This window comes from Neodiprion lecontei, chromosome 7, assembly GCF_021901455.1.
Source record: "Neodiprion lecontei isolate iyNeoLeco1 chromosome 7, iyNeoLeco1.1, whole genome shotgun sequence".
Classification (NCBI taxonomy): domain Eukaryota; kingdom Metazoa; phylum Arthropoda; class Insecta; order Hymenoptera; family Diprionidae; genus Neodiprion; species Neodiprion lecontei.
In genome coordinates, this window is record NC_060266.1 from 17,193,381 (window position 1) to 17,206,478 (window position 13,098).

At 32.8% G+C, this 13,098-nt stretch overlaps 1 protein-coding gene across 1 annotated transcript; it reads right to left on the bottom strand.

Annotated features, from left to right (window-relative positions):
- Nucleotides 1-252: 252 nt before the first annotated feature.
- LOC107222907 (deubiquitinase DESI2) lies at nucleotides 253-11,573 on the bottom strand. The gene is made up of 6 exons (XM_015662443.2): nucleotides 10,895-11,573; nucleotides 9,722-9,904; nucleotides 8,468-8,540; nucleotides 6,814-6,907; nucleotides 6,569-6,710; nucleotides 253-5,232 (listed from the first exon to the last, which is right to left on the bottom strand). Exons 2-6 carry the CDS (start codon nucleotides 9,845-9,847, stop codon nucleotides 5,056-5,058), a joined length of 612 nt encoding a protein of 203 aa, XP_015517929.1. The 5' UTR covers nucleotides 9,848-9,904; nucleotides 10,895-11,573; the 3' UTR covers nucleotides 253-5,055.
- Nucleotides 11,574-13,098: the final 1,525 nt, after the last annotated feature.

Genomic DNA, 13,098 nt, shown 5'->3' on the forward strand with positions numbered 1-13,098 from the left:
TCAGGTTTCTGATGTTTCTTAGATTTTTCGCATAGTTCTGCAAACAAAACCACGTTTCCTACATATCGGTGGTAATAGCTAACGCTAATAATTTTTATCACAGATGAGCAATGGTTCATTGGACACAAAAGACTCTAAGCTTTCGGAAGATTTTGGATAAGAATTGATACTTTAATCACATGAATTGATATTGTATTGCATCGTTCGTGGGAGTAAAAAACTGATTGTGAGGAAAAATAATCGAGTCGGTCGTTCAATCGAGTTTGAAAAATAATTTATTATACTCGATTAATCGGGAAAAAATAATCGATTTAATCGAAAATCGATTATTTTGGTCATTCTTACAATTTTCTGACACAACACGACACCAAGTGATTTCATTGGCCTATTCCGTTAGATCCGACCAATGAAATCACTTAGTCTCGACTTGTGGCATAAAATTGATGTAAAAGGAGACCGCCCTCAGCTCTTGTCCAGAAATCCCTATTTTATGCGCTATTGTCACGAAAATATGACTATTGTGTAAGGACGATACAAAAGATGGGCAAACATGCGGAAACGGCTTTCAAATTTGGGATACACATTATTTTAAATGTTAATCTTGCTTGGTGTACAAATGAAAGATCGTTTTATTAATATCTCAATTATATAGAACTTTTAATATTACTACCATTACAGGTCCTTTTAATGAACAATAAGTTACATAGAACAACACGGTAATTATATTATCAAAAACTTGGAATCGCTTTCGTCGATGTATGCAATGGTGTAATATTTCAAAATAATGTTATGTACATACACGTACACCTATGCGAGTTTCTTTATAAAGTACACTATACGTGGGTCTATAAACGAAAGTTTATAAAGATATCCACTATTTTTCTTCTTGGGATTAGGCCCAGGCGCTACAAATATACAAGTTTAACTTCTGGTTAGTTCTAACGTATGTTAAATTGCTTGATTGAAGATTCTGAGTAAATTTCTTGTACTGCTATATTTATTTTCTACACATGCATTTTGTGATACACTCATTTCGACAATAAAAAAAAAGAACATTTTTATTCGATTAGAACGTCAAAATATGAATACCTACCAAAATCGAGATACTTTTACAATAGCAATTCTATTTTAAAATCAAACTTCCAATAAATATTGAACACGTTTCTCTTGAAAAAATAAAACAGAAAAACATACAGAGTAAATTTCGTGTTTGTAGTTTTATACACAATTTCATATGATGTATACCCTTTCTTTATTTTAAAATATTCTTTCTACCTGATTTCTGACACACAATAAATGCTCACGAACTCGTAATTATACATACAATATATGTATAATCTATCACCAATGGACGTAACATTACTCTAGTCATTTGGGCGAGTGTTTCAAAAGTTTTCATTCGACTCATTGACTTCTTTATCTTTATACAATAAAACGAGAATTTCAAAATTCACTTAGCAATACACGCTACAAATGTATGAGAATATAATTTAATATTTAGATTAGAATTCAAGGAATAAATACCAAAAATTATTTGCATAGTGCAGAAACAGTGTCCTAAATAACGATACATGACTGTATTATTATGATCATTATTCAATGTTGGGCCGTAATTAATGTTTAACTAACGAATGCCTCAAGCACTCATGCTCGACTTAAAAAAAACCAGCGATTTTATCTTACTTTCTGTCGGAAAAAAAATATTCTTTATACAGACATTTTTCTCACGGCGCTCCGAAATACAGTTTTTGATTTATAGATCTAAGAGAACATCTGTATTTTCAGTTTTCGAACTTCAATCATTTTCAACTTGCCATTAATTACAAGCGAAAATTACTAACAGAAAACGTTTTATTTACATTTATCATCAATGTTTTGTAAATAGTTCAAGTTGTTCAAATTTTCGTATCATTTCAAGATAATTTGTTAGATTGATGTAGTTGTTTACTTTTGTCTTTGATTATATAAATTTACGATTATTATTTTATTTATTAATTGTCATCTTCTTTTTCAGCTTCACTGTTAAACGAGTTCAGTATTTTAATTTGCAATATGTAACAAACGTAATTCAATATACATCACAGAAATACTAACTACTATTCATGGCTTTTGTAACAAAAAATTTCTTGTTCTTACGATAAGAAACTTTGGGATGAAGTGAGTTCGATGTGTTCTTTGGCCATATAGCCGAGGGTTCAACAAAAATTTCATTTGCAACAAAAATCCCTAATATAGAAAATATACGTTTTTAAGAGAATGTTATGGCAAGTTTATTAATGTACGATACCTACTGTAACTAATTAGCTTGATTGCGTTTCGGAAAGAATTCTTTGTTTCTAAATAAATATCCAACTTTAGAAAGAATCAAGTTTTCCTATTCGCACTCCTGGTATCTCTGTAAGGAATGATTGATTCTATACAATACGCAACACAGTAGGGTATTAATATTATTTTATACCTTCATAGATATACGGTGAATCAGGTTTATTGTTATTATTATTATTCTAAAGCCGAAAATATATCTTAAACATGTATACGTATGTATACAAACATGTATATAGTATGTATTTACTAATTTGCCCGATAAAAATTATCAGAAATCCTTAGTAACATCAAGCCATACTGTCTATTTCAATTTCAAACAGAAATCTTACAGATTTTTCTTGATTAAGTGTATTTTTACTTTAATCATTGATCGATTCACTAGTACAGAATAAACGTATAAGTCAAAGTTAGTTTTGGATACTTGAGATATTCTTTGTCGAATCTATCATAGAGGTTAAACATGAATTAAATTGATAAAAAAAAATCTGTACCATCAAACCACTTTTGTCTAGTTATTGGTAATCTATCTATAAATCACTGGTAAATTGCATTATGAACAAAATTACCGTGCATTGAAATACGCTAAATGCAATCATTGATGTACCATTATGTATCGACGAACATTGGTTCGCTAATTATGTATTAAATTCAAATAAGGAGTAAGTTTGTTTATATGCTCTTTGTAAAACATTTGTTCCAACGTGGATACTCAACATTATATTTGTGCAGAAATAAATATCGTAATGAAGTGTAATAATAAACCAGGTGCATGTTTTATATTAATGTCTATCTGACAAACGAGTGATAGTCGCACTAAAAATATTGGCTGACGCAAACTTTGTAGCTGTCGACGCAGGAACACAAAATAAATTGTACAATCGGGGATTCAGAATTAAATGGACACGGTTTCTTTTGTACATCAAATAGAAATGGCTCACTGTCTGTAAAATCGATAAAAGAATTTCGAATGTAACTAACTACCCAAACTATCGAAAATATGTCCAGAATCCAAAAATAGTCAGTTTTCAGTAGTCTTTTAAATAATCATATATAACATTGATTTCTTCAGCTAAACTTTGAGATACGCAGAAAGTAATCAAAAAGTAGAAATGAGCCGTGAATATTTAATTAAAAGGGTCGTCGCCCCTTGGAATTTAATGCTAGAATTATATTACAAAATTATTGAAAAGTTCCGCAAACTAATGTTAAAAATAACAAGTCAACATCAACTTTTTATCATCTTTAGTAGGGCAGTTTGTGAATAAATTAAATTTGAAACTCACTGTGGTACGTTATGAAAAGTTTCTTATTGGCAAGAATATGTTCGAAATTTGTAAAGCTTCATAACTTTAGAAATAAGCTGCTCAAGTAATCGATTTTTACAGTGACTTTATTACACCGATTTAACCTGATATCATTTTTCTGAAGGATTCTATAATCATTTTATTTAGTAATTACTTTTTATTAACACACGAGTTGAAGTTTTGTTTGGCGATGAGTGTTTACATTTTGATGACTCACCTTTCGGTGTAATTAAATTGAAGTTTTTATTGCAAAAATAAAAAAAAAAAACAAGTTAATATATTTCCACGAAGTTTAAACCTCTTTAAATGATAAATCTTAAAATGACGGATAAATTCAATTTGTGCGTGTGTAAGTAAGGGAAAGATGAGGAGGGTAATGATAAAAATATTGAATATTAAAGCTAATCCATAAAGTATAATCTTGAAACGTTTGATCATTGTATAGTTTGTATGTATATTATATCAGTAACAAATAATCTAATTTAATAAAGAAGCACGAGACCGATGCAGTGAAAAGAAATGTGGGCCATGCCTGCTTAACATCATTTCTAATCTATGAAGTTCATCATTTTCTCTCAATGTTGACGTCCTTGAACAGGCAATGAAGGTAAAATTTATCCGTAACTTTTCCGTGAAGTGACGAAACTACAAATGCCTGATAAATTTACATCAGTTTCATAACAGGTGAATTTTATACAATAAATTTGATGAATTTGCATGATTTATAAAATATGACTAGTCATCTATTTCTGCAGTTGTTAGACGAGATGGAAACAATTTTTTTTCATTAAATATGATTCTTACTGACTATGAGATGGATTTAGGTGAAAATGATGTAAATACTTCTTAGTCTAATATTTTTCATAAACATCGTTATTAAAGACACTTTAAGATGGTTGTATTTATTTATGGAGGCAATCATATGCAAAGATTTTGCTAATAGATAATCAATATCATTTCTGCGTTCGACATGTAGTGGCTCAGAGACTTGTTCGATGGCATTATATAAGTTGTTCAATGTATGTTGAATAATGATTCAGTCGCAAAATTTCAACATCATTCGGATAATTACACAAGAGCTTAAAATATTTGTAAAAAAATTCGCCAGTTCTTGGATTAAAATTTTATAATCGCAAGAACTACGTATTATATCATTCTTTTGAAAATCTCAAGGCGGCTTTCAGTTCAATTTTTAAGTTAAATTATAACTTTGTATCAAATTTTTGCAACCCGCACTCAGTGCATATCTATTAATGGAGACCTCAGAAAACATTGGTCTGATTTATCTCTTTCTCTTTCTCTCTCTCTCTCGCTCTCTCTCGCTCTCTCGCTCTCTCGCACTTTAAATACAAATATTTACTTAAAACGTGTGACTTCTACGACACATGAATACATTTGCGTCGTCGTCAACGTCATTGGCTAAATGTTACAACGAAGTATCTGACGCAGGTGTGCTGTCGTGGTGACTCACATGACTCAGTGAATGTTGCAAGGCAACAGGCGTCAGCCATTCCTTGGGCAAACAACGCTGCAGAAAGGGAACGCAGGAACTGAAATATGCTAATCGATTTACCCAACCAGGAATCTCTAGGCCACACAGAATCTGAAAATTAGAACAGAGTTTTTTTATTTTATATTGTGGCAATGATAATCAGTATTTAAGGAAGTTCAAGGCTGAAAGTCCACAGTTTTCGTTAACTGTATTACAAAATAGTCGTACATTGAGTATTTATCTAATTAATATATTAGTAACTTAGATGCAGACTTCTATAAAAATGGAAGAGTTTTCAAGTATAAACAGAAGCTTAGATATCGATGCTTTATTTCGAATCACTTCAAGATCATGAAAAATCAAATATATTCATGCAATTTCACTCTAAGGCAGCTCATTTTTCTCAGAAGATTATTTTCGACCAATTCACAGGAACAGGTTTTATATCTTTGTCAGTAGTTAATTCAATAGTATTATTCATTGATCACAATTAATATCGGTAGAATGTTGTAAAATTGAATATTCACAATATGAAACACAGCGTTTTAGTGAATTTGAACAATACAGTCTCTTCAAAATGAAACGAGCCATCCTAGAGTAAATTCGAACGAATATACTAGGTTTTTAACCATTTTGAAGTGATTTCAAATAAAGCATCGAAATACAAACCGTTGTTTATAATTCCAGTATTTTCAAGTTACATAAGTTTAAACATATCTTGGTAGATATACTTAGTCGCTTACGAATTTAATAATTTGATTAATACTCAATGTAAGACTATCTTGTATTAACATTAATAAAGAGTTTTTTTGGGCCAACCAACTTCCTTCATCTTCCGGTAATTGATTTTCATCACTGTTCAACGAAAACGTTGGTTGTAACGAAATTGAAGTGAATTATTTACAAAACAGAAAGAAGAAAATACCGTTACACTAAAGCGTTAGTCAGTCAAACTTAATTTGAGCTTCACAATTTCAAAAAATATAAATTGTTCAATCAAGTAAACAGTTAAAACTACACTTTCGTCCATTATTGAACTGATGTTGAATGAGGAGTGAAACGGTCTTGAAATAAGTTGATTGCATTTAAATTCGGTAATTTGTCACCATAAAAATGGTATTTGTGAAAGAATTATACCAGAGCAGAACTGTTTAGTAGTTCTGGCCAACTCAACAAGAATTTACAAACCCAAGGCAGCCTTCATTTGTGACATTTTGTCAAATTCTTCATACTATTTCACACAGTTTCAGATATGCCATCAAGTAACAGAAATCATAAAGATGTTACGGATTTTCACGTACAGTTATAGGTCAAGAATAGAGTGTGGTGGAATGCTGGATTTTTCGAGATTTATGGATCATGTCACAATAATAGTGACTAAATAATGCAGCAATATAACGTACTAAGATAATCGAAAACTCGATTTGAATAGGAAAAGATGTATTACCTGGGTTAATTGACTGCTAAAGTGGTTGCAGTTTTTGTTCATAAGGTGATAACGATCCCCTCGGAAATCTTTTCCCAGTTCTACAATAATCCTAGATACATCTTCTTCAGTGAAGTCGGTATAGCCTATTTGTACAGATTGTCTGTGGAATAAAATTAACTGGCAGTGTTTGTCGTCGCTTACTTCTCATGTTGAAGAAAATTTAAATATCGTATCCCTGTTCAATAGGTTCGTTAAATATTTACCTAAATCTAAATTGTTCCCCTAACTCTTCTGCTGCTCGTGGTATGATGTTGAATATACCGGAAATTGGTAGAGTGTGTCCGCCGTACGCCCATTCTGAAACAAGTTCATGTATAAATTTTGCGATCAAATATCTGTTACAGTGTCTGCAGCATCTTGTTTAAAAAAGCTTATTCCATACTTGGTGAAAATAATTTCTAAGACATTCTACGAAACAATAGAAAATCGTAGAAAATAGTTGTTTTTCTTAAATTTTTCATGAAAACGATTAAATATCCCCCACCCCAAACAAAAAAAAATAAATTAACGAAATTACTGATAATTGTCTAAAAATAACCCAAATGAAATTAAGTTGACCATCGTTGAAGTTTCGTGGAAGAGATTGAGCTGGTATTCCACAATTTCGATAAAATTATATCCGTTGCAATGATTGATATAACTACAACTACTGCAGAAACGTAAGTCATTCTGCAAATATTCATAAAGAACCATGAAAATCGAGTAAGATTCTCTTCAAAATCTACGATTGTGTTCCAAATTTTCTCAAGAATTGTTGGAATTTCTCGTAGAAAATATTAGGAATTTCTTCACCAAGGATGCTACTTGAAAGAAACTGTTTTCATATTGTTTTTTTACCCACTGATCGATGATTATCTTATTTTTATTGCGATTCTCTGTGTAAGCAACAATTTTCAAGCGATCCACAATCGCCTCAACAGTTTTACTTCATGATCGAGTACAGTTTTAAAAAAATACTCGTTCATCTTTCAAGAAAAAGGCATTGTAGGCAAGCGGAAATTTTATTATCAGTAGTCATTTCATCTCAAGTAGGGTAACTAAGATCCTATAACTTTCCAAACCAATAAAAGGAGTTCCTTTTCTTAATTAAATCTTTTCGTAATTCACTAGGACAAAGACAATCCACTGATGTGGTGCAATCACAAACTAGAGGCTCTAAATTATCACGAAAGTTACAACCTATATGGCGGTATTTGGTGTTAATATCTATATTCCGCTTGTCAGGTGCGACTGAATTCTTAAAAACGGAAAACCTCGAAATGGGAACACAAACTCCTTCAAAATTTCGTATTCTTGGTTTTACTTATCTTCGATACTTGGGATTTGCATAAAATATCAACTCCATCAAATGGTGCCGGTATTTTCAATTTTTAGTATTTTAGCCAAATGCCCAAATCCGAATTATGAACTCGCTGACTGGCATACAAAGTAGAGTACAAGACTAAGATGTGCTAGAAAATTTCTCAAACTCCTGACACCATTTAATTAAAGCAATTTATCAGTGCAGGCTTTTCAGCAACAAATGACTCCATCGATCTAATCCACATAGTTCACCTTGATCAGCAGCTTTAGTTTTCAAATGCAAAACCTTATTTTTTATCGTGTGTGATGGAATATTCAATTCATTTATAATGATAAAAGAATTTTTGACGATTCTACAAAATTATACAGCATTTTTCGGGCATAATGTGCAATTTTAGGATATTACGAGTGTTCGAAATATCCGGGTCCTGTTGCGTTATTTCAAGTTTTGTCTTTTTCTCCTGTAGGTTTGAAAAACTGTATTTGCTGGAGTTTCTTCAATTTCCAGAATTTCTTCATTTGGCCAGACAATATGTTAATTGACATTGTATTTACCTGTTCCATAAATTTCTACACCCGAGTGAAATACGCCCAAGCCAATGGGAGTCGTGTATTCGTTGATCCAATACTGTGAAATACAAAAAAGTTTAATTTCCTTGGTAAACATTAATTGAAATAAGTTTTAGAATCAGCATTCAGTTTTGCTCCCGACTAACATGAGATATAAATTGAACACGAATTGTTAACTGTATTAAAATCTTCCAATGTTTGAGTAATTTTTCTGGTAAACTCTGCTGCAAAATCGATCACAACAGAAAAAAATTCATATTACAGCATATAAAAGTTCAACAATTAGATTCTAGAGCATATTATGATTCTAATTAGACAGGGGGAATTGTAAAAAAATTGATTTTCTACAAAGCGTCTTGCAGAACAAACACTTTTGAAAAGCTTCGTCTCAATAATAAACATATTTCTTGAAGAATTCAGGATGTTATTTTAGAAACGGCATAGATCATAGACTTGTTTATCGAGATATTTAATACAACGGTAAGAAAATTTACAATTTTACAAGCAGCTTAGAACAGCAGAGCTAAAGAACCTATGTATACTATCAGAAACATGGAATTTAATGAATAATGCATTGCGATATTGCCAAGTAGCAAGTTTTTGTACAAACTACAGTAACACTAATTGCTAAAAATTTGTTAATATGAATATTTTGACCAAGAGTATTATGTTATTTATGATTTGTTTAGGAAATTCTTTAATAATTTATATGCAATTCACTTCATCTAAGTAAGCAGAATATTTGAATTCAATATTTAACTTTAGCTCAGCCCAGGCAACCGTAATTTATACTACTATATGACAGAGATAAAGTTTAGCCATTTAGTTTACTCGCACCGTGTATCACAGAAAATGAAGTCATATTGAAAATAAATTATCATTTCAAACCATAGAATTTCCTACTAATTATTACATTGTATCAAAAGTGGAACACCTGATAACCTTTCAACATGGTATTGGGAATTTCAAATTACTCAAAAACTCTTGTGAATAGTATGACTTAACTGAACAAAAAAACAGTAATTTTAAAATCTAGAAATGGGAAACGTTTTTTATCATTCCCAGATTGTCTATAAGAGGAAATATTCATTTTATACGAGGCTATAAGTTTGGTTTTACCTTGGTGTTGCATAAGCTTGAGACGCAGCGATTTTTTATATACCTTTTCACACAAAATTCCTCAACACGGGTGGTGGAAAATACAAAAAAATATATCCACCGCAGTGAATGTTTACTCACCATATCGTAAACATTTAAAATGATGGGTTCACGCGCCATCTTTGGAATAAGTTCTTCACTGTCCTGAGGATAGCCTAGACAGCTTGGAAAGGAGAGATTACAGCCAAGACCTGACGGAAACATCATAGAGAGATACTTGTAGCTGGTGAGGCCAATTTGCGCTACCTAATTTCCAGCTCACACCTAACAAGCAGATACAAATTCTAATCAGCATTGACTAAATCTGTACGTACTTAGGACAACAGAAGAAAAATAATATAAAATACTTTGTGAGCCTGAAGTTTGTAATGTCAGTGAAGCAATGGATTTTTAGGAAGGGACGTTATTTCGCTACTTTAGGATTCTCAAAAATTTAATGGACCTCAATACAGCATTTGACATACTCATATTTTTCAACCTCAACTACTTTAAAGTTATTCTGTAATAAGAAAATATTTACCAAAATATCTACAAACATGGCATGGCACTTCGCATTTAATAAAGTGACTACTCTATTTATTACAGGGTATAAACACTTCATGCTAGTGAATGCCGAACGAATACATGGGCAAAGAATAATGCTGTATTCGATTTACATCTTCTCATTACAGGGAAGTACGAAACAATAAGTAAATAGATGAACGATCATTAAAATACACTGGTGACTATGCAATTGCTGAATATTCACCCAAACTAAATAAGGTGCGATAATGATGCTTCAACAATGATTCCATTTTCTTTATCGTGGTTGAAATTTGCAACGTTAATGTAGTGAAACATTATTGAGAAAAAAATTGTTATTTCAAAATTTGAGGATTTATTGAAATGCAGTTGACTATAATAAAGCAAAATATGCTGACATTTTTCAAACTCAGCTCCATCAAAGTCATCCTAACGTTGTAGAACAATGTTGTTTATATTTTTATTAACAATGTTTCGGTACATTAATGCTGATAGCTTAAATCTCGTGATTCCTTACAGCTTTGGAATTTTTAAGAACAATGTCGAAATACTTAGATTTTGTTCGTCGTTTATTTAGAGGTTATATTCTGAGAACAAAGGATTCTACATAGCTGAGTTTAAAATCGGTTAGGTGGGAAGCTGACTATATTCATGTTTACAGGAATTACGATTGTGATTGTGTATAAGCCTAGATGAACGATGCATGTAATGTACATGTTACTAAAAATTTACCTCCTTCGAAAAAGGAAACGACCATTCACCGCAATCTTCCGTACATATCGCAGTTCGTTGGTACCTCTTTTTTGTTATTTACGTCTATTTATAGATTTTCTTTTTTAGCCATATATCATGTGAATTGAGTAATATTATTTTACGTACGATATTGTTATTGCTGTTAATTTTATTCAGCGTTCAATTTATTTTGCGTTTATTTATTCGTACGTTTTCTTTCATTAAATGTGTTAAGACCGTATGATTTGTTTACACCGAGTAATACAGCTGCGAGACGTCAACAGCTGCGATCCTCTGTAACTTCTCAATTAGGATTTCACCGTCCGTACGATAATACTTCGGCAATACATACGTATGCCTGAGGCACGATCTGAAAATTAACCTCGAAAATTTTTAACAGCGCGAAAAAGTGTCCAACAATAGAGTTTGGTATCAGTTAATTAACAGCATTTCTGCTGTTTTTTGTCGTCTTATTTTTGTTCGTCATAAATTCAATTCTGTTTGCTTATTCATGACCATTGTACATTACGTACATCACACTTTTAGTACGTATTTCAATTTTTCATAACATTGGCAATTGAATCACAGGTGAAGGTTTACCGTTGTTACATACAATTGTTGTTACTTAATACCGAAGAACACTGGGGCTATTGCAGCTATCGCGAGCAGAGAAACAGCAGAAATGAGTAGAGAGATTCGTCATGGCATTGTTGTAAATACGTTGAAAATTTTGCCCACGCCATCTATCATCATGGAATTCAACTATGTTCATTAGAATAGGACACGGAGTAGTAGGAAGGAGACAACACTCTGCGATAAAACTTGTCCCCAGTTTTCAGGTAACGTAAGAGGAATTATCTAAATGCGATTTGAGCGCCTCTTACGGAAAAAAGTGAAATTTTCGCTATAAAATGTAATAAAAAGGGCGGCAATCGTAACCTATAAGCCTCCGTTTTATAAAAATATTCCGTAAATTCGTAAAATACGCATCTGAAGTGACTAAAAAACAGTAAACACCCAGTGATTGCTTTTCTAATCTCAACCGACATTAAATCCGAGGTAAAGGTTTGCAAACGGCGAATCGTGAGATCATATGGGGAAGGGGGTGAGTGCGCTATACGGGCTTACACCGCAAGAGGCGCTTAAATCGCACCTTGATAATTCTTCTTACGTTGCCCTAAAAACTGGGCCTGCTTTTGAGCCAAGTGCTGCTCGAGTGTTGTCTCCTTCCTACTACTCCGTGGAATAGGATAGAGTCTTAGAGCATACCATACACTAGAGGTATACCATGCGGTCAGCCTCGTGATGAGAGAACAAGGTATATACTCGGCATACTCCGTCTCTCTCTGCAATTGATTGGCTGAGAGGAAACGTATCGGTAAATCTGGCCTAGAGCAAGAGAGACAGATTATAACGGGACATGTACATTTCTCTCTCACTCTTACGGACGATGGTAGCTCAGGTGCTAGCACAGAGTCCCTCGAGTCTACGCAAGGAGGTCTTGCGTTTGCTGCTCTGTTGTTCGGGTCACGATTCTGGTAAATGAACTTCATGCAGCAAAAACTTCCTCTGGAAGTGCTAGTAACGTTCAGCGAATTGCTGTTGCTGCTACTACTTTTTGTTGCCCATGAAATCCTAGCCTTAAGCGCCCCTGGTGGGAAATTTTGTTTAAAAAAGAGATAGAAACACGTCATAGAGTGTTGGGTACGGAGAATATATTTTTCTTATTATATTTATCTGACCAAGCAACAGTTTCTTTCCTTGGTTCATTACATCAATTAATCGTTATCGTTAACGTGTTTGAATACAAGAACTTAACCTCTCATTGTGGCATTCCATCCGCGTACGGAACAAACTTCTATAGACACAAAGCATAGTATGGAACGTATAAAAGAAGGGCGCTCTCTAACGGGTGGCCACGGTGTAAGAATAATAGGTGTTCCAGCTGCCCCATCCCGACAATGATGAGGTTTGTTATTATTTTTGCATAATTCGTTTCACGCCCACGAGAGGGCTACGGAACTGTCGGACCATTGTAAACAATAATGGCGGAACACAGTGTTCGAACACGTATCTTCAAAATCATACACATTTTATATTTGTTGTGCCTTACGATTTTACATCTTGGGGTGAACCCAATTTGTATTGCAATTTAAACTAAGTATGTCAATATTGCGGTATTCGATATTATATTTTTTTTGTGA

Bases quoted from the DNA above. Each gene is read 5' to 3' on its own strand.
- LOC107222907 (XM_015662443.2), bottom strand. From the start codon at position 9,847: ATGATGTTTCCGTCAGGTCTTGGCTGTAATCTCTCCTTTCCAAGCTGT. The intron at 6,711-6,813 runs GTAAATATTTAA...TTTATTCCACAG, and splicing joins GGGGAACAATTTAGATTTAG to ACAATCTGTACAAATAGGCT. The intron at 5,233-6,568 runs GTAATACATCTT...TCTAATTTTCAG, and splicing joins TTAGCAGTCAATTAACCCAG to ATTCTGTGTGGCCTAGAGAT.